General features: G+C 41.6%; 2 protein-coding genes across 3 annotated transcripts in view; both read right to left on the reverse strand.

Moving 5' to 3' along the window:
• Window positions 1-14,523, reverse strand: part of atp13a3 (ATPase 13A3) — a 33,062-nt gene extending 18,539 nt beyond the window's left edge. For both annotated transcript variants that reach the window (XM_076725795.1, XM_076725794.1), the window contains exons 1-7: window positions 14,342-14,523; window positions 6,080-6,160; window positions 2,392-2,478; window positions 2,123-2,296; window positions 932-1,165; window positions 585-655; window positions 339-422 (exon numbers count right to left, since the gene is read on the reverse strand). In XM_076725795.1, the coding sequence (XP_076581910.1) occupies window positions 339-422; window positions 585-655; window positions 932-1,165; window positions 2,123-2,296; window positions 2,392-2,442 (614 nt within the window). In that variant the 5' untranslated portion in view covers window positions 2,443-2,478; window positions 6,080-6,160; window positions 14,342-14,523. The remainder of the gene's footprint in view (window positions 1-338; window positions 423-584; window positions 656-931; window positions 1,166-2,122; window positions 2,297-2,391; window positions 2,479-6,079; window positions 6,161-14,341) is intronic.
• Window positions 14,524-18,257: 3,734 nt separating this feature from the next.
• On the reverse strand, window positions 18,258-24,286 carry tmem44 (transmembrane protein 44). The gene is made up of 10 exons (XM_076722976.1): window positions 24,129-24,286; window positions 23,920-24,046; window positions 23,746-23,836; window positions 23,384-23,535; window positions 22,981-23,067; window positions 22,712-22,882; window positions 22,224-22,379; window positions 21,813-21,881; window positions 21,562-21,699; window positions 18,258-18,446 (listed from the first exon to the last, which is right to left on the reverse strand). The coding sequence occupies exons 1-10, from the start codon at window positions 24,284-24,286 to the stop codon at window positions 18,258-18,260; spliced, it is 1,338 nt and encodes a 445-aa protein (XP_076579091.1).
• Between the last annotated feature and the right edge of the window lie 378 nt (window positions 24,287-24,664).

The following is a 24,664-nucleotide window of genomic DNA, read 5'->3' on the forward strand; positions in this document are numbered from 1 at the left end:
TAAACATACACACAGACACGTGCACACAGTATATAGGAGAGACACACAACAATGGACCATTGAAAGGTCAACAGGAAGCTGGTTTTAAATTATCTGGGCTCTGCAGAGCACAAACTATCATTTTCAGATGTCCACAGAGACGTCCTCTGGCCACCACCCGAACTGACAAAACGAAAGACGATGGAAAAAATCTTGTCAGGTCAAAAGGCTTAAAGACCTGCAGCTCCTGTAACTCACACAGCAGAATCGTCTGGCTAACCGCCTGACTACCGTCCTCCTGTCTGACTGTCTAGACTTGAGGGCTGTGCAACCTATCCTTCAGACAGGTAAGATGTTACCTGTACTCCTGCTGGTTCCTGGTCAGGCCTACACTGTGCTCCGTGTGGAGGGTGGAGCAGCTGACCTGCAGATCCTCCACGCCGCTGTGGGGGTAAAACAAGTTACTAAAGCTGTAAATGCAAAGGCTTGCTTTGCTTGTTTTACTTTACAGAGGGATGTATCATTACTTACTTACTCCAAGGGAAAGTGCAAACTGCTTTAAAAATAGCCCATAAAACTTGTGTAGATAATCAAAGAACGCTTACGTTAAAACTTCAAAGTTCTGCACCTCGTCGTTCCAATAATACTTTGTGCTGTGGAAGGTAAAATAGCGAATCTGAGGGAAACAGAGCGGGGGGGGGGGGGCAGAGGGAAGAAGCAGAGCTGGCTTAGACTTTTGACACATCACGTATCATGTAATGAATGTGGTCAACTTGAGATATATCAATATCATAAATATGGAGTATAATACCACTAGATTAAAACATGGAAACCATTCAATCCACTTGCACTGACAGGTGGTTGCCAATCTTGCAGCCGGTTTATGGTTTCCATCCACGGTGTGTCCACAGTGTGCGTGTAAATACAGTGTATTGGGCAGACGTGTGCCTACCTGTGTGGGCTGGTAGTCTGCAAATCTTCTGATGAGCTCCTGATCGGGGCTGCCATCGGAGGGGTGGGGGGTGTGTCCATTGGCCAGAGGGGGGGGGGCAGGGGAGGAGACGGGGCAGGTGGGGGAGGAAGAGGAGGAGGGGGAGGTGGTCTGGGTCTCCAGGCTGTGGAAGGGGTTGCTCCCGGGGGCCAGCATCACTCGCACCCTGGCCAAGAACCAGCGCCGGAACTCATCCTGGTCAAACAAATGCACAAAGTTGCAGTGCCGTGCCTTCAGTGCATTTCTGCCGAGGCAGCCTCTAACATTAACATCCAGATATATATAACACGTGCCCTCATGTTTCCCTCATGTATCCACCTTAAAATACATTTGGCGCTTGGCAGGTGTTATTTTGAGATCCTGACTTACCCCACCTAATCCTAACTCTAACCATAACCCAAAACCAAATTCCTATTTCTGAAAAAGCCTCGTTACAAATGCAGCAGTTGCAAAATCTTTCCACGTGAAGGTTGCTCCCAATACTTTAACTCTCATTCAACACCCACAATTACAAATTTGGCTTCATTCACAGGCATGTATGCAAGCACATGGACACAAGCATGAGACCAACACAGAGAGAAAGGAATGTACACGCACGCACACACACACGAATGTTATGGATGCACTGCAGGACACATGCTAAAGTATCTGTACATTCCTGCTGGTGTGACTGTCTGTAGGAATTAGTCAGTCTCAATGTATTTACTGTGCTACTACAATAGATCTGCTGTATTCAGACACAGTTCAAAAAGCACATGAGTCTGAGGTCTATATCTTCCTCCATACAGTCTGCTGTGGTTAACTGGTTTGGAAAAAAAAAAAAAAAAAAAAAGAACCCTGAGAGTTATATGGCAAACTGGCAGCTGTATCAATTATGCTTGCTGCATGCCTGAAATCAGTCTATAGATTAACAAACCAAGCCTGCAAAATAACAAATATCAAATAACTGCAATTTAAATTCCTTAACATTTTGGTCGTTTCAAGTAGGCACAGTGGATGGTTAATCTCCTTAATTCATCACCTGTGTTCACTGCTTTACCATCCATTCACTATGGCTGAAAATGGCTGAAACGATTAATCAATTACCCAAGCACTCACAGATTCACTGTTGATGGAAAAAAAACTTACTAAACAGCTGTACTTGCAACCTACCGTGGAGCGCAGCAATACCACTTCGGCATCACGGGCTGTGGTACGAATGCAGGTGGATTTGACGCACCACTCTGGCATCCAGTAGAGCAGCAGGAGGAGGAAGCCCCCTGTACACAGCACCCCGAGGCCCACCAGCGCCATCCGCCAACGACACAGACGGTAGCCCTGCAGCTCCTAAAGGGTGAAAGGAGAAAAGTGGGTGCAGTCTGATAAGTCGGAAAGCATGAATTCCAACATTGGCACTGATGTAAAATGAAAAAGAGGCATACCATCTCCTCCTCTTCCCCTTTGTTGAGGACTTTCAGGTCTTCCTTCTCCATGCTGCAGAACAGTTTGCCAAGCCCCTCCCTTAGTCACTGCAAACAGGCAAAATGTCAGGGTGAACAATGTGGAAAAACATGTCTTCACTTGTCCTTTTCGGTCCCTTTCCTTTGTCTGCCCACAAGCGAAATCATGATTTTCTTTCGCTTTAGTGCACGGCATTTTAGCTGTGTGCACCGTGCATGCCATGCGTGTTCTCCAGCCTTTGCCACCTTTGTCTTCAAAGAAATCCAGGGAAAACCCCGATAGACTGCACAACTTCACAGCTGGGGTTTATAAACTGAAACGAAGGGAACCATTACTGTGCAGCCAATTACCATATATAGAAATCTGGTATCATAATCTAGTGGCACAGTGGTGGTGTAGAGCCAAAGGGGTGACATGTGTGGCACTGGTCACCCTTGAAATTGGATTAGCCAGCCTTGCTCCCACTCCAAACGCGCCACTGATTATTTAACTTGGACTAACACACTGCAACGATCTAAAATGTAAGACTGCATTATTTCAAGTACCAAAAGCAACTTCTATGACAGAAGTGGAAAGTCCTAATACTGGCTGCCCTCTGCAAGAGGAGGGGGAGAGAGATTACATTGTGTAATTCAGTGGTGCTTCTAGACTTACTGTAGGCTAATTGTTGCATTGCTCCTTGGGAGTTCTTTGCACTGCTCTATTGATTTAACAGACTATATAAAAGCATGACAGAATAAGAAACCAACAAGATTGACTTTTTATTTCTGTACCAGTGTTGAATTATTTGCTTGTTTCCTATTAAGTGCGTCCTGGAAGATTTCAATGTCCTGGACAAACACACAAGAAATTCCAAACAAACATTACCTGTAATTATGAATCTGATTTTCCAATGTTTTTGTTTTCAAGTGACTAATGGAGACAACAGTTTTTGAAATTGGTCCAATATTGAATGAGAGCACTGCAGCTGGCAGGTTGCAATGTAATCCCTCCGGAGTGTTTGCGCACTGTCAATGTACGTCCACTAAAAGTGCTTGTTTCTGCCACTGGCAGCATCAAATTGAGATAGGCCTTTTAGTTAAAGAGTAAGATCCTCATTGTTTCACCCGAAACAGCCGCTATATCGCTCTTGCCAAAGCCACCAGACTCCCTTTACAGAAACCTTAAAACATATCATCATAAAACACCCTTCATTCTAACACGACAGAAACAAAATAAAAGCCACCACAAGTCTCAGTTTGTCTTTCACTGACTCAACAATCACCGTCAACTCTGCTTTGGTTGAAATAAACTCTTAATTCACCAACTTGGGAGAGGAGCAAGAGAGGGCGGATATCAGAGAGGCAGCCAGAATATTTCACATCCAACTCAGGAATTATTTTCATTGGACACTATAGATAGATATAGATTTAAAAATGTCAAACTTTTACAGTTTTTAAAAAATGGTATTTACTTGATAATAGAAACTCTGCTGCTTTTTTCACAATCAAATATTATTTTTCACAATCAAATGTCTGGATTTTTTCCCTAGTACACAGTATAACAAATCACAGGAAGGGTTTTATAGTAAACACTTAGAACCAGATGTGGTGACAAGGTCCACTCAACAACCACAACGATGCATTGCTTAACTGAATTGTGTCCAGTGATGAGAGTCCTGTCCTGTAAAGACATGAAACTTCTACATATTGCTGCCTTGGTTCAATGTCTGAAATGCTACCTTACAGTTAATATTAGTCAGTAAGTATATAGCCATTATCAGAAACTGGAGGTGAATGAGATTGCAATGCATTTAACCAATCACTCTGAAGAACCTAGGCATGAAATATCAAACTTGTTCAGTTTCACCTATGTTTATGTAAAGAACAAGCTTCAGTGAGGAACAGGGTGAGCAGGGCTCAAAATTTTTGTCTTAACTCTGGTAAAGCTTGTTTAACCCAATGTGAACTCTGTAAATGTCAATGGCAAAAAAGCTATAACAAAGGAAGATACTGGAGCGCATGGGACGCGCTTCAACTACAAGAATGCACAGCACTTCCCAGACAGCTGCTTGACCTCGCAACACCTGAGATTGTATCGTGAGAGTGTCACACAACCTCACACAGATCAACCGAGTCATCAGATATGTGTGTTACCCAATATCAAGCTCGTCCCCATTTCCTCCTCTCAGTTGTCCCAGTGGACTAGCCACCTGCCAAGGAAGGCACGCTGTCACTTTGTGTGAGTGCGTGTGTGAATTCTGCATCGATACTGACAGAGAGGGGCATCTACGCCAAGAGATGAACAGGCCCTTGGAAACACCAGTCAGGCTGCAGACAATCTGTCTATGTGGCTAAAAGCACCAGCAAGCTCCTGCAGGTTATTCTGCTATCTTGTTGTACATGTACGACAGAGAAACAGTGAAACTGATTGTGTGTAGAGTCAAACTGACTAAGTAGTGTGACAGAGAGGCTAATGGCTTCACAGTCAGGAGTTGGTAATCAGTTAATCAATCAGATACATGACTTACATCAAATGTAAGGGACACAAAACAGAAACACATGCAAACAGGAAAGAACACAAAAACAACATGAAGTGACACAATCACAGGGAGAGTCAGAATACTCTGACCCCAAGTATAACTGAGGGGCGCCTGATGTGTCAGGGTGCCCATATGGTCATCCTGCTACTGCCCCCACCACCCTCGAATGTTCACTGATCCTGTATCACTGCTCCCCACACGCAGATCTTATCTGTCAGCTGCACCCGGGTGGACTTTTTCTCTGGCATACAGCGGGATATTTTGCTTTGGACCAAGCCCTTCCTAGTATTTTACAATAGCAACCCCCTGGCCGGCGCTAGGCAGTGGGTGCAGTGCAACAAGAACATTCCCTCCTAAATCTGTGCTATGACTGGAAATGCCGACATCAGTGCATCATGGATACACTTTTTGACAAGAATGCTGTGCTGGCATGCTGACTCACAGATAACACACCAATGAAAACAGCACCCAAAAGGGATTTTAAAAGTATCGAGCTCATGCGGTTACTGTAACCGAGGATTGTTAGGTACTCTGTCATGTTGGAATCATCTGTTCAGATAACAGAGGGTTATGACCTCAGAAAACATACAGGCTTCCATAATTACAGGTTCCAAACAGACAACTGGCCAAAGTTAAAACTTGGTGGCTGGGAAGTCAGACATGTTAACCCTGTTTATGGCTCGAGCATCAATATATTACATGTTAACTCAGGCTAGGGGACAAGTTAGACTTTCATTCAGGTGAACTTATGCAACAGGAGGGATGAACTATTACAAAATCAGTGCTTATTATTTGTATAGAGAAGTAAACACTGTGAACATAGTAATGTCAGAGACAGAATAAACAGATAAACTGATTACAAAATAATGCACAGTAAGCTCCAAACCCTCGCTTAGCTAATTCCAGTTGCTGCCAAAGCTACTATGCATAGTTTGTTAATATATTTGTATTTCAATCAGCTCTGAGGGGATTGCCACCATGTCTGGCCTTTGAGGGTGGATTTTTGTGATGGTGTGGCTGAAGATGGTGATCGTGCATACGTACGATTACAAAAAGTGTCAGCTCACCGCAATGACCATGAACATATTTGAGAGAAAAAAAATGTAATTAGCTCAAGCTCAGTTTCTCGTTGATTGGCATGCTCCTACCTTGAGAGCCAGGGACACGGTGCCCCAGGCGGTCCTCCTCCCCGCAATTAGCTTGCTCTCTCACCACACCAACCTGGAACCCTGGGTGGAAAAAATAACAAACAAAAAAGAAAATCACAAAAAAATGCAGATTACAAATACAGCTTTCCAGAACTTCACCTCAAATAAGTTGACTTTATAAAACATGTACTCATCATGTGTCTGTACTATCAAAAACGTTGAGAAATTAAATGGAAATAGGTGACGTGTCTGAAGTTCAGTTTGAAGTAAACAAGTCCAACAATGAAGTGTCAGCATCATGGAATACCCCACAACAGAGTATCAATATTGAGACCATGTCTCCACTAAAGCAGATTTTAGGACAAAATATCTTGGTTGAGTAAAATGTTTTCCCGTCATCTCAAGTTCAGATTTATATCTTCCTGTTCCTACCAGCTCCTGTGGTCTTCTACTGATCACTGATATTCGTGTCGCATGCCGACCCTGTTCATTTTACGCTTCATTCCCAGTGATTATTTCCCACAGTGACTAAAGAACCTGCGTGCTGTAGGTGTCAACATGATAAGTGATGCCTTGAGCAAATAATCATGACCTCATGCCAAAATGGCTGCAGTATATGAAGGTGACTCCTCCCGATCCGGCCTGGTGTAGCAGTCCCATCCCCATGTCAATGACAAAATATATACATATATAATAACTCTCCCACCTGTTTTTCCCACAAGAAACCCTAACCAAAACAAAATTTAAAAAAAAAAAAACAGAGTTATGTCTCCTGTTGTGAATACGAGGATGACAGGAGAAATCAGTGTTTTCACTGAAGAATAGAGGACCCTGGTAAGGCCTCCAAGAGTCAGCGTGACTTCAGAGATATTTATAGACTCCTCCAGCCCAGCCTAAAGTCACATTGTTGTCTCTCATTTGATTAGTCTGCTATTGTACTAATAAGAAACGTTGGCTTGGGAAAAAAACAAATGAGGCAACTGTTGATCTTTTTTCATTATTAAAATCACAATCATCAGTGTTCCTGGAAAGAAACTGTAACATGTCAGAAAATAAAACACCAAGTATGTGTACATCAAACCACAACAGTGGCACAGCCTGGTCCTGTGATCGAGCACAGCGTTTACACAGCGCAGTACAGTCAAATGGCACATGTATTATGAGATGATTATCTATAGACACAATTAATTGCTCATTTATCTGACCATGCTATCGGCTCTCTGACTCTCCAATTCATTAACAGCCATCACTCTTCTATCAAAAATAAGTTCATAAACGTTAGCAAATGGAACTTTAACAAACATTCACGTCATAAGCACCGTGTTCTGTTCTGTTCACCTTGTGAGTCAGTCTCTCTGTGTGTGTGTGTGTGTGTGTGTGTGTGTGTGTGTGTGTGTGTGTGTGTGTGTGTGTTGGCAAAATGTGGTCCTGGAGACACCTATTACAGCAGATACTATTATGTAAGTGGTTTTGAGTACTTTGGTAGGTTTTTATATGTCTGTCTGTGGACAAATTTTGTCAACACAATAGCATCACAACCACGAAAAATGCAGTCAAAAACATCACAGGGGTGTAGCTGAGATCAAAATGAAGACTGAGTTCAATGATGGGTGTGATCAGAGCAAGGGCGCTGGAAGTACAGGAGGTAGGAAGTAGGGAAGGGAGCACTTTGCAGCCCTGGCCCACATTCGTTTTGAGTTGTACTGTATCCCAGGTGTGGTGTGATCCCATTGCAAGATGGTCAGTAGCCTTCAAATTACTTTATTTTGTCCGACCAACAATCCAAATCCGTCACAGACAAAAAAAGGCAGCAAATGCTCTCATTTGAGAAGCTGGTTTCAGAAAATGTTTGACAATTTTGTCAAACATTTTTTTTTATCATGTGTACAGATCACTTTGGAGTGAGGCTGACTCACATTACATGTATCTTAGCAGATCCTGAACATGAGCAATGCAAAAGTATACAAATAAATAACTCCAAGATAGCTGAGACTAGACATGCTCTAGACACATTCCCCTTTCCTTTTCTGTCCTGACAAAAAGGGAAAAAGTGAACAATGAGCCATGACCTAATGACAGAAGTTCATAATTCATGGAAGCATTTAGAGGAAAAAGTGTTTTGTTGCCATCACACTCTGCTCAATGTGCTTTCTTTATCACTTCCCCTCCTACTCATGGGGTATTATAGCTGAGCTTTGCTCCCCATCATGGGCCAATCAAGCTGTATCACTGAGGCCACTGGCTAAATAACTATGACCACTTGCCTTTCCTCTGCTGTCTGCACAGCTAAAAACAGCCAGTTTTATGAGCCCACCACAGCTGATAACATAATAAATCTATTTTATAGCATTTCATATCATATTCATGCATACAGAGGCGCTACAGCAAAGAATACTTCCAGTTTAATAAACAGAGGAGAGAAAAAGCTAACAGGGCAGATGCCCAACTGTAAACAGTTTCCTGCTTCTCAAACTTAGTTTACTTAAATATGAGTCACCTCAAACTCGCCTAGCGATACAGTGAACATCCACACCTCTAATACAGAGAATTGGTCACAAAATACATCATAGATATTGTGTTCTGTATGTTTTGAGATGACATACACAGTCTAGATGATGAATAAGTAAAGAATTAGTGACATTACAGGTTACTGTGGTTGATGCAGAGGGAAAGGGGAGTCGACATGGATGAGATCGGGGAGTGGAGGAGGATAAAACAACACATCTACAGGACTGTATGTGAGTCTGTGAGAGCTCCAATCCTGTGAAGAATCTATGACAAGAAAAATGGAGAGAAAGGGCTGGGAAAAAACAATAATCCTACAGATCAAAAGTGTACTGAGTTTTAAGTCAGAGCACATGCTCTTGGATTAACAGTGGCATTGCTTGACAGTCTTTGAAAAACTGCCACTCTGCAAGAGATCAAAACACATTTTTACTTCACGGAGCGGCTTATTGGTACATAATGACCCTTAGTGAGAAATAATATTTCTATATGGATGCAGCAGATTAGTAAATTATTCAATGTTCCCTTATTTCATGAGCAAATTGAAGTTGTAAATATTATTTTGTCTTGGGGCAAACCAAGATGAAAGATGTACAGCAGCTAAAATTTGCTACAATCATGAGGCGTAGAAACAGAATTCAGACTATGTCCTCACTGCCTGTTCTCAATCAAACATGGCCCTGAGACAGTTTATGTTCCCACAGAGTCCCACAGAGCTGAGATGCAGTCAGACAGGGATTACTGTATCTTTGGACTGCCAGTGCCTGGTGAATGGTAGTTATTTTAAAAGCAAAAGCATTCTTTTTGAGTTTTCTTCATCAGATTCATACGGCCACAGAGAATAACAGTTAGATTTGCAGCAGTTGCTTCTTGCTACACAGCTTCCCATAAAGTTTTGCAATGGCAAAACAAGGCCCTGTAGGTCTCTGCAACAGGTGTGTGGCTGCATAACTGCTGTAATGCCAGATGGATCAGTGGTGTCAACGGCAACTATGGTGTTGTCATCTGTTTTGCATTTTTACCAGGTGTGTGAAAGGGATGAATGACTCCATTAATGCCATCTAATCTCTTGAGCTGCTCCATCATCATCATCATCGTTAGTATCATCATAAGGAGGCGACCTATCCAGAGCTCTACCCTCAGCTCTCTGTCACAGGCTGCCCCTGACAGCAATTCAACATGCAGAATTGTCCAAATGGCTGCTGATAAGAGCGAGTTAGAGCCAACAGTGCAGGTCGCGCCACAAAAACTATGAATTATAGTCAGCTGTTCATGTCCTTAGAGATGCAGCCAAGACGTTTTTGCAGGACTTGAGACTAACTGTCCTGTCGTCCCAGGGACAACAGAAAATGTGATCGGGATGAACAAAGACCTTTGCTGCAATGAAAGGGCTTTATGTGCGTATGTACGTACAGAGATAAGCTGCAGTTTAATATAACAGTAAATACAGTACTGAAGTATTTCAGCTGAGTACAGTTTGGAGGTGAAAGTACTTTTAATGCGAATACTTCAAATAAAAACTACAGACAATAATAACAAAGTAAAGAAACAATATTTTGATTTTGGGAATGTTTAAATTCACTTTCAGACAGTTAAAATTGTTTTTCAGGATGGTTCTGGGACAGTGGTGTAAAACGTAAGCCTGAAACCCTGCGTTCCTGCACAAGGACTGCCGACTGCATGCAGATTTGTGTTACTCAAGTTATTCATAGAGCACAATCAAAAAATAAATAAATAAATAAAATTAACACAGTTAAAAGAACACATGAAAATAAAAGACTAAAAAAGGAAGAGTGCATTACATCAGCGAAAAGAACATAGAAAGTAGGGGGAAAGTAGAAGATCTGAAGTTCAGTTTTTTGGGGGTCAAGCCAGCAAAGCCATCAGTAGTCCTCAGTAAAATCTTAAAATCAATTCTAAAAACAAAGAAGCACATGAGCGTCTGGATAATCCTGATTTACACTACGATTTAAATAAGAGAGGGAATTTTGATGAGCGCTGAACTCCATCTGCGATTTATTCATCTAACGGCACAACTGTGTTCTCAGGTTTGAGTTACTGTGTAAAATTTCACAGTTGTTTCTATTTTCATTTGAAGTGTTCAATTTCACTTCCACTGATGCGGGCCGCTGCTTTGTCCCGGTCTTGTTGAAGGCAAACCGCTAGCCCGGCACTAGAAAGATCTGTTTCTCTATCACACTGCTCTGGGGCTCCCACACCAAACAGTGCTGGGCTGCTGAGAGGACTTTTAACATGTAAGGATATTTCTCATCTCCACTCTGAATCAACACTGGCAGGCCTTCCATCACAGGGTGCTGTCTTAAAGCTCACCTGTGAAAAATCTTGAGGCACTGGCTCAAAAGCCTGTGGAATATTGGCACCTCACCTCTTAAAATGAGACTAAACTGCTTCCAAATTCAGTTTGGACAAGACCTCAAGATCTCTCACAGAGAGGAAGAAAGTTCAAAGGTGAAAAGGGCAGGTTCAATTCCTTGACTACAGGAATCCAGATGATTATGGATATGCAACAATGATACTCTCATGACTCCAGACAAAATAACAAGAATCCTTCAACAATAAAGAAACTCACTCAGTCGCCCACCAGTCAGTCAAATTTTTAACCGTAAGACAAATATAATAACAAATCCAAACATAAATACGGACCATGCCAGCTGGTCCTGGCACAGGGCTTACTGAACAAAGCACTGAACAAAACAACCATAATAAAAAGTACTTGGACAGATCTTAAAGCAGTCCAGCTTATCTCTTATTAGTAGATTTAATTCCAACAGAGGAAGGAGCCACTCAAACTAAGTGGTAAAGCTGCTACGATTCGTCGATTATTCCATTAGTTAAAGGACAGAAAACTAATCAGCAACTATTCTGATAATTGTTAAAGCAAAAATGCTAGATATTGTCTTGTTCCAGCTTCATTGTAAATTTAATATCTTTGAGTTTTGGGCCATTGGTTGGACAAAACAAGGCATTTGAAGACGGTACCATGGACTCTGAGAAACCGACGGGCATTTTTCACTACTGTCTTACATTTAATAGATTAAACTATTAATGGAGAAATAGCTGGAAGATTACTCGATAATCAAAATAATCACTAGTTGTAGCCCTAATAAGCAGCATGTTTATCTCCCTACTTATGTACTGCTCTAAGCTCAAGGCAGTTTAACCTCTGCAACAAAAAACAGCTAATTAAAAACAAATCAGTTCACTACAGTTCAAGATATTGTGTCCTTTTTCTAAAAAAAACACGTCAATTGTCTCAGGCCGAGTGAAGATCCCAAACTTTTCTATAGATCAAGTCAGTCTTTTTTTTCTTCGTATGCATGACTAATGAGGAGTGATCCCAAATGGCACACATTCAAATAACAGAAAATATCCTAATTCAAAGTCCTAAATGACTTACTTTTCTCTATAAATGACGAACAGACCAAGAATTCATCATAGAGATACTGTAATAATCACAGAGACATTTCATTCAGGCTATGGTCCCAGTTCATCCCAATCCTTTGTAACATGAGGGTTAAATTACTATAGAAAAGTCTCCATATTGCCACTGAATCCTACACTGTGTGGTCAAAGGCTGCACAGGTTTATGCTTATGACTGGGAAACTTAGAATGCAACAAAACACTGTGTGGATATCACTTCTCTCAACTCAAAGGTCACACATTACACCACAAAGAGTAATTATCTGCAGAACCTCTCTGTGTTAGGCACATGTGCCAGTTAGTCAAATGGTTCTGTTAATGTATAAACAGAAAAGGGAAAATACATTTGTCCTGAGTTGCTCTGCTTGACTTTGAATGACATACAACAGCTTTTATTCTGGTGTTTCACCAGACGCATCTTTGATAGTCTTTGATTGATAGATTATCAAACATAAAGCTACAGTTCAAAATACCTCACATGATATCTTGGCATTTAGTACCTTTATAATCTATACATAATGTACATATACATAGCTGTTTTTCTATTCTGTATCCTGCATACTTTTTTTTGATCTTCACCCTTTTGTGCCACTGTGGCTGTAACAATTTAATTTCCCCGGTGTGGGATGAATAAAGTCTTATCTTATCTTATCTAATCTTATCTTGACTACTGTTTGCCAGACAGCTTGTGGGAGATTGTGAAATAAAATGTAGTGTGAAAGAGAGAGTCCAGACTTCAATCACACCGAGAATTCATGGCAGGACTTGCGCAAAAAAAGGGAGCTCTACTAAATACTGAATCCTTCAGTCAGTTAGTTTAATTGATTAGTGTTATAAATGTTTACTTCAGACAACTTGTAAAGATTTGTTTTCTAAATAAAACCTGTGCTATCAATTATTAAATTGTACCATCAAATTACAAAATTTGGTTCTCTAAAATTACATTTTCTTATCCTCAGTTAATGCAATCAACTAAAGTTAATTAATTAATTTATTTCATTCATTTACTGCAACTAGACCTGTCAGTCTGGCACAATCTGAATTAGCCACAACAACTTTCTCATACAGTTCAGTTTTGATGCTACAGTTGGCATTTTTACCAATTCTTACTTTGGTATCATTACTCTTTGCTGGCTGGGTTTGACTACATGCATTCATGCAGCTGTGTAACGCAGCACATAATAAAGGGTGAAAAGTCATGCACAGTGCAAATATGCTGCTTGTCCTTCATAAAGTTACTTTGGGTTTTAGCTGTTGAACACAACTACTGTTTTCTCTTTAATGTCCCTTAAAAGTATGTCATGTGAAATTAAGTAATTTGTGTTTATCTCGTTAATTCATGCTTATGAATGCAATGGACATAAAAACAGTTAATAACATCCACAGTAACTTCATGCGGTAAAACAAAGAAGGGCATAGTCTTTATATGTAAAGGAGCATTTGTTTTGTATCAGGTGTGTAAATCACATGCTCCCATTCCCTGACCTGGCAGCAGTTTTTGTGCATGGATGATTAAATTCAGACTTTGTCAGGCTAATGGTGATTTCATTAAGCTGGCCAGCTTGACTTGTGTACATTAAGGTGCATCTTTGACTCCTGTAGACTCGACCTGAGTGACAGGTGTTAAAGAGGAATGAGGCGAAGAGAAAGGAAGTACGCTCGCCAAACGGTTTTACGGCTTCACTTTATTCTTTATTATAATGAAACTACTGCCTACCATAACTGAGAAGTAACACAAATAATTGACAGCAACCACATATAATGAAAAAAAACTAGTCAAGTCTTAAGCCAATTAAAAAAAACACCCGTATCACATACAGCATACATCATGTGTAACCGTCCCGAGTCTACATTGAAACATGATATGGGTTCTTGTTGGTTTAGATTAGATATATCTTTGGCTGGCTGGTGCTTAACAACATCTTTAACGACACTCGCCAGCAATAAATGCCCAACTGCTGAGCATGAATCATGGCTACATGCCCCTGGCAGCCAGGGAAGCGCTTAATCGGGAAGACGAGAAGCCGTCGCTGGATGTTGGCTAGCCGGCTAATGTTAGCAAAGCTTCATTGTTGGCAGCTAATTGGTGACTAGCTCAATAACAACGTCCATGCGTCTCCCACCGGTGATCGTGATTTCGGTTTCAGACACTGTTGAGGCGAAACGGCGTTTCAGTCGCAACCCTGACCGGTTTTTCCGCACACGCATCAGCTAGCTAACGTTAGCTTTAGCCCCGCTAGGTAGCAACTGACACATGGGTGATGATGACAGCGATACAGGCAAACCGCAAACACATTTCAGAATAACACACTCACCCAGAACCACCTGGACACTCTGACGATCACCTTCGAGTCATAGTGAGACGAGAGTAGCTGTTATCTGAAGGAAAACGTCGTTGAAGGGATAAATGGACTAAGTTTAATAGAAAAATGTTGCCGCAGCAGACAGGCAAAGTGGCTGGCTGCTGTATGTTGACAGCTCCGTGGGACTGACTGAGTACTACAGCAGTAGTGAACTGGCCTGAACTGGCTGTCTGACGGCAGGAAGTGACATGCCGTGACGTCACGAGAGGACTACGCAAGGTGATCCGCGCGCCCCTCACCCTTAAGTAAATATTGTTATAGATATAAAAGGCTCATTCACTCTCATGTGTCACAGCTTTGAATGGCCACAGAATGGCACATGATGGTGAGCTAATAATTAAGTAACGATTGATCCTTTGAAATAGCTCAGTGTGATGCAGGGACGAAAATAGGACATTAAGAGGAAGAGCGGTTTTTTATTGGTTCATTACAAATCTGCACCTGATGCCGACTTGAGTCTCCTATTGTGTGTTTTCCTTGTTTGTTCCTGCAGAAAATTGGACACTCTGTTTATGCTGTTGCTAAATCAAACATAAAGCATAAATTATCAGCACACGGCCTGTTGAAGGATGACCACAGACTGGTATCTGTTTCATCAGGAGACTGTTTTGGAAACCATCTAAAAATAAAAAGTATTAGTACCATAGTCCCATTTGGTGGCTGCTGCAATCAACATCTGTTTCTCAAAACTAACCCTAACTCTTTGTGATTTTGTATTTGTCAATGAACATTTATTAAAAAACAAAACAAAACAAAACATAGATTCAGCCAGAGCTGGCATTTCCTCATTTCACCCCCTCTTTACTTAACTAACATTGGATTGTTTTGTCTGGAAGCTGCTGTTCCTGTGGCATGATGAGAGGGGGGTGCTCAAGAAAGAAAGGAGGTCAAGTCTGGGTCGGAATTACAGCTAAAGCTTTGCAGGTGTGTTTGTGCATGAAAACAAGGAAGGAGGAAAAAGTGTGAATTAAACCATTAAAAATCAAAGAAAAGCCATGACTGTTTCTATATGTTCAAATGTGTAATGAGGACAAATACATGAAGTCTTCAGTCAGGCAGATGAACTATACCATATTCATAACAGAAGAAATTTACGATCATCATTATCATGGCTGGACTACCAAATAGAGGAAGCAGGCAGCAGCTCCAGGGCCCCAGACTTGTAGTGGCCCCAAAAGCCCACCTTCACTCATACTGTATGTTTTTTGGTAATTCTTTTAATTGACAATCTTTCACAAATTAGCACCACTAAAGCACAATATCAACTTGTCCTGCATAGCTGATTATGTGGCCCTGTCCTGTAGACTCTACAGCGTAGAGGGACCCTGCATTGCCCTGGTATCTCACCTGGCTCGGCAGGCCATGAAGTGCTAATCTGGACCTTAAGTAAATGACATGACAATGTCATGTAACCAGCTGTGCAGTCTTTATGCAATGCACAGAGAGCAGGAGTCGGGGGTAGGGAGGTCAGTAGAGGGCCAAACAATTTTTACCCTGGCGCCCACAGATTAAACCAGATGTGGTCAGTGAGCACATTTACAAAGATGTAGGAAAAGCCATGGGCATTAGTTCATTAAGCTCTCCAGTGATTTAGCACTGCATTTCCATAAAGGTGGGGGAGACTGTAAACAGCGTGGTCAAAATTGAAGCAGCAGAGGCCAAAATATGCCAACTTTTAGTCCCTCGAGTGAGTCAAGCTTCATAAACACTTTTTGCATTGCAGACTCTCTAAGAAATTCAAACTTTCATGCCCAAGTTGCGACATCCTCAGAGTTTTCAGATTTTAAAAGCTTTTACAGTGCTACATTACACAGTATTCAGTTTTTTTCTCAGATCGTTAGTACCTGTGACAAGAAAACTGACCTTTAAGTGTCAAATCATTGGAATCCCCTTTCCACAAACTTCTGAAGCAACTCACTGTTATATACTCATTTATTCAGTAACAACCAGGTATTCATTAATCAGCGTCCAGTTCCTGACTTATTCCTCAATCATCTATTGCTGCTATTCAAGATTTTGTGTTATTCCTGAGCAGTTTAGCCTCTCCCTCTTCCCTTTCTGGCCAGTACACAAGGTGAACAAAATGTCCTGCAGGCTCAAATCATCCAGCATCTTCCATGTCGTCTGCAGTGGAGCGATCACTGACGTACGCGCCAAGAAAAACAGAAAGGCCCGTTCCCCACTGCTGCTTCAGATGTGCTAATCCATGCTCTTCATCACCTCTGCAAACAGAATTCCACCTTTTTCTATGGGATGCACAGTTTGTTTTCCTTTGGCCCAGTCTCAGAAGGGACAGGGATGAGGCCCAGAGATAGAGCATTCATCAAGACATCAGGGGGCATTAATAGAGTAAACACATCATTTTTCCGTTTGTTTAACAAATGTGGAAGTAATGAAAAACTGAAAATTATCATTTCAGCATCCACAAGATGGAAGTTATCAGCAGGTTTAAAGCAACCAGACAGATAAACTTTTTCCAATAACAAAGTCCGCAGCAAAGTTGAAAACATATTTGCTACATGATCCAGTCAAACTGTCGCTCTCCGTGACATATTTGATCTTAATCAGCAACTCAGATTTCAGGCCTCTTCACTAAGTTACACATGGGATACATTCATATCCATCAACTACATTAGACTGGCTTAGGCAGCAGGAAGCACTGAATGGCTTTTTATTGTTGGTTCATAAGTCCCATCCCAAATGTATTCAATGCAAAACAGTTAAAGAAATAAATATATATGAAGGGCTGACTTAATTAAAGATGTCAAAAACGTTTCCACTATCAGCAGGGCTGGACAATATTATCTATGTATAGTAGAATACATTATCATGATATTAATAGGGATTTTATGACATGAGAAATGATACAAAATTACATATAAATGAATAAAATAGATTTTGAAAGCATTTTTTTCAGTGTTATGGAAACATAAGACCTAATTCTTCATATGTGTGTAAAAAAATAATTAATAATTTCTGCTTACACAATATTAATTCAATCATTAATCATTACAGAAATAGGCAAAACATTAATATAAGGTCATCTTGATATGATGTTGGCAAAATTCAGTAAACAACACTATCAAATCATCTTGTTTACAAGCTGAACAAGTTGTTAAGTTTGATTTATTTCTTCTGCTGATACCAGAAATTGCTTAGTTCCACTTCATTACTTGTTTCCCAGTCATTTGTCTCAGACAGACATGTCATTGGGGAAATGTAACAGGGAGGAGTAAAATGTGCTTCATAACTTTCCTCTAATCTGCGTATTGTTCTGTTATCAGGTTTTAGGAAGTCCCTTCAGTTAAAAATGCCTTGGTCTATAGCTCCAGCATAATCGTCTAAACCACGGAGCAGGCAGATGGACAGAGGTCGGCGGGATGATGGAGAGGACGGAGGAGCCCTGGCCTTCTAGTCTGGGGCTTATCTTCTCCACCGGGCCTTTTCCCAGTCCAGCCCTGATAACCCGGGTCGACTAACAAAATACAGGATATGACCCAATAACCTTGCAAGGCAGCAGGGGCGCAATATTGTTTTATTAGGGGAGGTCTTTTCTGTAAACTTTGGCTTGATGAATGCGGTCAGGACAGAGTTTTGACAGTAGCTGTAGCTGTTCTGTGCACTGACAAACAGCCATACGTTATAGACACATCTGCACAATTAGACTGCATCACCCACCATTACCAACCAAAAGAGCGACAATATTCACCATCATTTGCAGTATTATTACACACACAGCAGCTCACCTGTAGAACAGTGCAGTAAAACAACACAGATGCCAGGTCAGTGTTAACACATTTTTTATTCCCCCTCAAACAAATGCACTATATGTGTATCACAGTACAAAATTGAGAATGACATCCCTTTGTCATTTTGCTGAGCTTGCTGAAGAGACGCTCTCATCCACTTCTGTACCAGACAGAGTTTTCTGTGAGAGTCCAGGCGAGGCACAGGTGCAGATGATAAAGGGTTTGGGGTTTGTTGGCCACTCTTGTGGCAGAAACTGTTGTTTTGCTGTTGGTTCACTCCACTGGGCATGTGCCTCTTCAAAATCCCACTGGAAAATACAGAAGGTCAAGACATTATAATGGAGAATTACAGGTGAAAGATTATGATATGTTATATTCTACAACTCTTAAAATCATTGTTCTATTTCTTTGTAATTTCTATAGCAAAGGAATATTTGTTATTACTTTTTCTAATGCCCCGACCTCCTCATGCCATTTAAGACTGCTATTTGTAATGTTAGAGATCCTGGCCAGCAGGCATTACACAAGAGGCCATAAACATCTCCCAAAATAGCAGAAGGTAACACTGGCCCCCTATAGACAAGGCAACCACTTTTGCACTACTTCCTAGGCAGACAGGCCCAACCCAGTGCTGGTCTTTAATCAAAGATCCTTTACAGCAGAACAATTGGGCCACAAGGCAAATCTCAAACAATTCCACCCCTCACTGTACCCCTCAGCTCCCCCCACCCCTCACCTCCACCTCAGTCTCACCCCAGCAAAGAACCGGCACTCAGCAGAAACGCACCAGCGACACACAGCACAATAGACGATTCAAGCTGCTGGCTGCAGTGAACTCTCCCTGCTCAGTTTATGCAGGCAGCACACTCACAAGTATTATGTGGTTTTATCATGATCAGCGATTATGGTTGTGTCATGTAAAGGAGACAAAATTTATGTATAAATATATCTAAAATTGTTCCCCAGCACTGTGATCTTTTTTCCTTTCTGCGTTCAGCTTGCTTTGAAACATTTTACAGTTGGGTGACCTCTGGGTTTAATGTACTGGAAGAGTTTTGCAACCAAATACAAAGTGGCAGTTTTAAATGAGCAGTCTTAAAGTCATCTGTACTTCTGTGTACTGGAGATTAAACATTAGACACTGTGGCAGCTTGTATGGAAAACATCTTTCCATTAAATCACTAAGTAAACAGCTTCTGTTAATTCTAACTAGCAAGTGGAAAAGTGCCAGAGATGTAGGAATTTATCTACCTGCTGTTGTCTTCGTTTAGAAAGGCTACAGACTGGAGATTTGTCGAGCACTGAGCAGCAAAGATTAGCTGTTATTATCAGGAGTTTAGAGATTTGGTTTTACAGACTCGCAGACTAATCTGAGCTGCCCCCCAAACACTGAATATTTGGAAGCTCCTGTAGTATTCAGGGCTCCACCAGCCAATGAGAGTCGAGACTGAATTAAGTTGCAGAGGAGGAGTTTTCACACGGCCAGATAAACTCGTATGCTAAACCACATACAGCATGTTCACACAGTACATTTTTAATACTTTGTTAAAGCCGTCTGACTTCTCCAACACACCAACTGTGCTCGGGGTATTCGCGTCATTTGCTTTTTCCTGTTAGGTGAGCAGTATCAAGCTGCAATTGTTTGTGCGCACACCATTTGCCTTTGTTTGTGATTAAATGACATCCTCTGCAGCTTGGCGTTCGACAGCAGCACAGAAAGGGAGTTTTCCTTGTGGCTGTGAGCGTCAGGGCCTGAAAAGGAAAAAGCTTGTAATTTCATTCTCCCTGCAAACTCAAACTGTTATTTTAAATGTGAACTGTCCTCTAAAATGAGACTAGTCTTTGCTGTGTAGCCAATATTTAATTCTAGGCACAATTGTACACTGCTGAATGAAGGCACATTCCACTTTACTTATAATTAAACCCTGCTGTCTCACACTTCCATACACATTTACCCACAACACTGCATGCACACACAGGGGTCTCTCCAGAGTCTGACTCATCAACCCTCCCAGAATATGCTGACTGTTTTCTTCTAAGACGATCCTCTGACGGCTGTCTGACTTACTTCCCTCAGAGTCACATGTGAAAAGCACAAAGCTAGGTTTATAGCCACTCACTGTCCTTAGTTTTACTTCTTCTTATGGGTTCTTCTGAGCACATTTAATCTCATCTAATCTCAAAAATCTCATCTAGACACAAAAATTCAAAGACAATATATTCAATGTTTTACTTCATCAACTTCTTTGTTTTTTCTAAATATCTGCTTATTCTTAATTCGATGCAGCAACAAGTATGAAAGGGGCATCCTGGAAAGGCTCAGTGGTTCACAAGCGAGGATGGAGCGAGGTTCACCACTTTGTGAACACATGATTGTATAAAGGAGTCAGTAAAGACAGTTTACACATGATTACATTCAGCACCCCAACTTTTGGGGAATTAAGGTTGTAAAAACATTTAGCGATACTTCTTGTAGGTTCGGCTCAAAGATGGACAGAAGAACAAATGGTCCTGTTTCAGCCCTTTAAATGGGGGCGGTGATTAATTCAAGAAACTGCAATGTAACTTAAATGTAAGTTTGTGGACATATCCAAAACAATGATTTCAACCAAACTCTTAGTTTACCATTAAGGCACAGAATCACATCTGGCTCTGTGAGACTGCAGGGAAACTTAGCCCCCCCTACACACACACACTTAGGGAAACAGTGATCTGGTTAAAGCTACATATCCCAACAGTTAGTCAAACATTCATCAGACAGTACGAGTCTCGACTTTAACCACTTCATGAACATCAGTGCTGTGCTGTGCATGGGGAAACCAGCTGCACAGGCCATTATAAAAAGGCAATAAACTGGACAGAGTCAAGCTGATGTAACACAGGGTAACATCGGTTCAACGCACTGTCATATTAATTCACAGTAATCCTCTGCCTGCAGACCCATTATGTCAACATGCTGTCACCACCTAGTGGCACACGATGAGAAGTACACTTCATTGCTCAGATTGAGCGAGATCAATAACCTTTTCCATATTTCCCAACTGCAAAAAGGCAAAGCTATTCCTGACAATATGGTGATAATTGTAGAATAAATGTCTTTGAAACACTGTAAATTTGATACTTCTTTATGTAATATCAAGATAATGGCAACTATATTTTATGGTTCTCAGATGATTTAATGTTGCTACAGTGCTGACTGAAATCAAATAAAAGTGAAATTTTACTTCCAGATTATTAAATCAGAGGGGTTAATAGGATTGCCGAAACCCCAAAATTAAATAACTTCTCATGCAGCTGCTGACTTCATTATCAGTGACTGACTGTGATTGGTTAGCTTGCTCTCATTCATTTTGTGTAATATTGTTCCTGTGATGTAATGAGCAAAGATTACTTGAATTATTTTACTGAAGTAGTTCAACTCACTTCCAGATCTGAACTCATGAGTGAAGAGTCATAGGACGTATCCGAGGAGCAGAAACTGTCGACTCTGATCACTCGAACCTTCCCGTTGAACGGCTGGTCCTCCACCTCCTCCCTGAACATCACCTCCTGAAGGCAAGTCTGAGGAGAAAAAAACAAAACAAAAAATAAAAGCCATACACATTCCACTGCAAGATGTCCACTGATTCATTTCACATTAAGAGTGTTGTTGTTCCAACAGATTCCTCACTTACTTTTCTTGCAGGATGGACACTGACATCCATGTAACCGCCCACCTCAGTCATCTTCTGGGCATTCTTTGTCTTGAAAGAAAAGGTGGAAAAGTATAATGTTCAAATCAAGACATTGGTAAAATGCATTATTTGTATTCATTTTACAAGATCTTGCACAGAAAACCTGAATACTGTTGTCTATTTACTTTCATGCACATGTAAGACACATGGAGATTAATCACTGAATGAAGCTGCACAGTGACGAAATTCCTACATTGAGTGTTAAGCATAAAGCAGTTAGTACTTTATTTACTCAGTGAGTCTCACTGACATCAAGATCTCGTTAACACGAAGAAATGGAAATGGTAATCTTGTCCATGCAACAGAAAAAGTACAATTCCTACAGTTTAAACATAAAGCATGAGAACTTGCTTTGGTTTGTGCTGATGAGTGAACTTGTTGTTTTCTCTGGCTCTTCATGACAGTTTTATCCTCACTGCACGAGCCACCTAAAAGGCTCTCTGTGTCGGGAGAACATCTTGTAAGCTGCTGTCTGGTTCCTCTCTTGCACCAATGGATGACAAGAATCTGACGATGCTGGATTAAAGGTCAACAGATCAACACACCTGGATGAATGTCTGTACAATCCACATACATCCAAGGAAAGTACTGACATTTGGCTCTTTTTCTTTCTGTTCAGCTGTGGTATCTATGGCTGCTGCTGCTTCTATAGATGTAAAAATGTACTACCAGAGAGAGTTTAGATCATGAAGAAGCTTTCATAGGTGGAATCAATATTGTGTTACAGATGGTACCAGTGACCATTTCCAGCTCTGCAGCCAATGAACTGATGAAAGGCTTGAAGTCCTTAGTCTGATGGACTGAGTAAGATACAGTCACGCTGTGCTAGGTAAAGATACAAGGACGTCCAGGGTGACACAGCATACTGCTGACAGCAGCCACGGCATGACTTTCAGAAGGAACCCAAACTGAGTGTCGTAGAGGAGTATGGCAGCTGCATAGAGGACACCAGCCAGTGAGCACAGCAGTCCAGAGAACATGCAGGCCCGGGTCAACATCTGTCCTCTGTACTAAAGGGAAAAATGAAATGTCATTCCCTTCAGAGTGATTTAAAGCAATAAGAAGCAGTTCTGACACCCAAAACACTCATGTGCTGTTTGTCACTTACTGCTCTGAGGACTGCAGGGAGCCTGGAGGTACAGGCGATGACAAGGGACAGTAGGCCGAGTATGTAACCCAGGATTTCAATGTTGTCCTGTGAAAAGTTTACAGTTTTAAATTGTTATGAAGTCAGGTAAAACACAAAGTAAGGACAGTCAGTCTAAATAGATGCGAAAAACGTGAATATCAATCCACACTGCAGATATTGATTGAAATATATATAAAGAGCGCAAGTCAGTATTGTTCAGTGTGAGTAAAGTATAGATGCACAAGCTCAGATTGAACACACCGGCAGAATATTTTAGTGCATTCCACCTATCACTGTCCATGAAATATAAATATATCGATCTATGGAACTCCACTCAGTCGTTAAAGGACTACAACTAGCCACACTGATGGTGTGTGCTTACTTGGAGGGCAGCATGCAGCAGTCTCCTCCCGCTGACGGGCCTGTCTGCTGGGCCAACCCTGGAATTCAGAAAACCTCCTGCCACCACCATCAGTACACACACTGCAAGGAGGTGCTGCCTCCTTCGCTTCCTCATCATCCTCAGCTTCCTTTCTGATGAAGAAAACACACACAGACACACATTTTTGCAGTTGGAAACAGTTGCACACTTCCCCTGCTTCATTTGTTTGGTTATCTGTGGAGCGTCTCTGATAAGTCTCCTTACTGTTTTGCCTGTTGGCTGCCATCACCCGTGCTTACCTTTACCTTGTCTGAGAACGACATGCTTTGCATTATTGAGATATGGTATCTTTCAAAACTTACCTGCCTTTGAGTTCCTGCACAGGAGCTCAGAGAAGCAGGAAGAAATTAAGTGAACAGCATCCATGGCAACAGCAACTGCACCCATTAAAATCTGCAGAGGAGGGCGCAGAAAGAAGTTACTACTGCCTGCAAAAAAAAAAAAAAATGAAAAGCACCACGATTAACATGAATTACCTGAATATGGAGCTGTCTGGACAGAACGGCTCCAACTGTGCTGCACATGTTACCGAGGAGGCTGTAGAACAAAGTCAGGGTTTCTCCGGGATTCTCCCTCAGACATCTGCACCTCTGACACACGAGCCTTTAACAGTTAACACGGGTTTAACGCCAGAACCTTTTCAGTGAATTACTGGATGAAATGCCGGAATCCAAAAACCACTTACAGACAGCATGAGAGCAGTAACAGCAGCGCGGATACAGAGCTGAGACCGATGGGGACGCAAAGTTTGTCTGCGTCGTACGAGAAACAGGTATAGAACGAATCCACGCAAAAGTCCACGAGACTGGAGAGAAAAGAGTTTGGATTTCCTCTTCCCACCATATTAACTGCACATATGTCTACATTTACAGACGACAAACGAATCCATGCAGCCGACGCGCACACGCACGCGTCAGACGCTCAACAGGCGTTTAGAAGGGCGTGCATATTTCAGGGAGGAGCTCACCTGTGATAGGCTACACCTGAGGACACGCTGTACGTTGTGGGAAATAATAAGTTACAGAGATCTCGCGTTTGGAAGCTAATTCGAAACGAATACATCTATTCCTGCAAAGTTAAGTCAAAAGGTTATATTTTATCATCTGATATCATCAGATCAGTCTGTCATATTTGCGTCCAATGTTCAGACGCGCGGTGCCGCCTACCTGCAAGCGAGGAGCTGTGCGTCACTTCGGGCACTGAAGCCTGAGAAGGATGAGG

This window comes from Chaetodon auriga, chromosome 3 (genome assembly GCF_051107435.1).
Source record: "Chaetodon auriga isolate fChaAug3 chromosome 3, fChaAug3.hap1, whole genome shotgun sequence".
NCBI classification, from domain to species: domain Eukaryota; kingdom Metazoa; phylum Chordata; class Actinopteri; order Chaetodontiformes; family Chaetodontidae; genus Chaetodon; species Chaetodon auriga.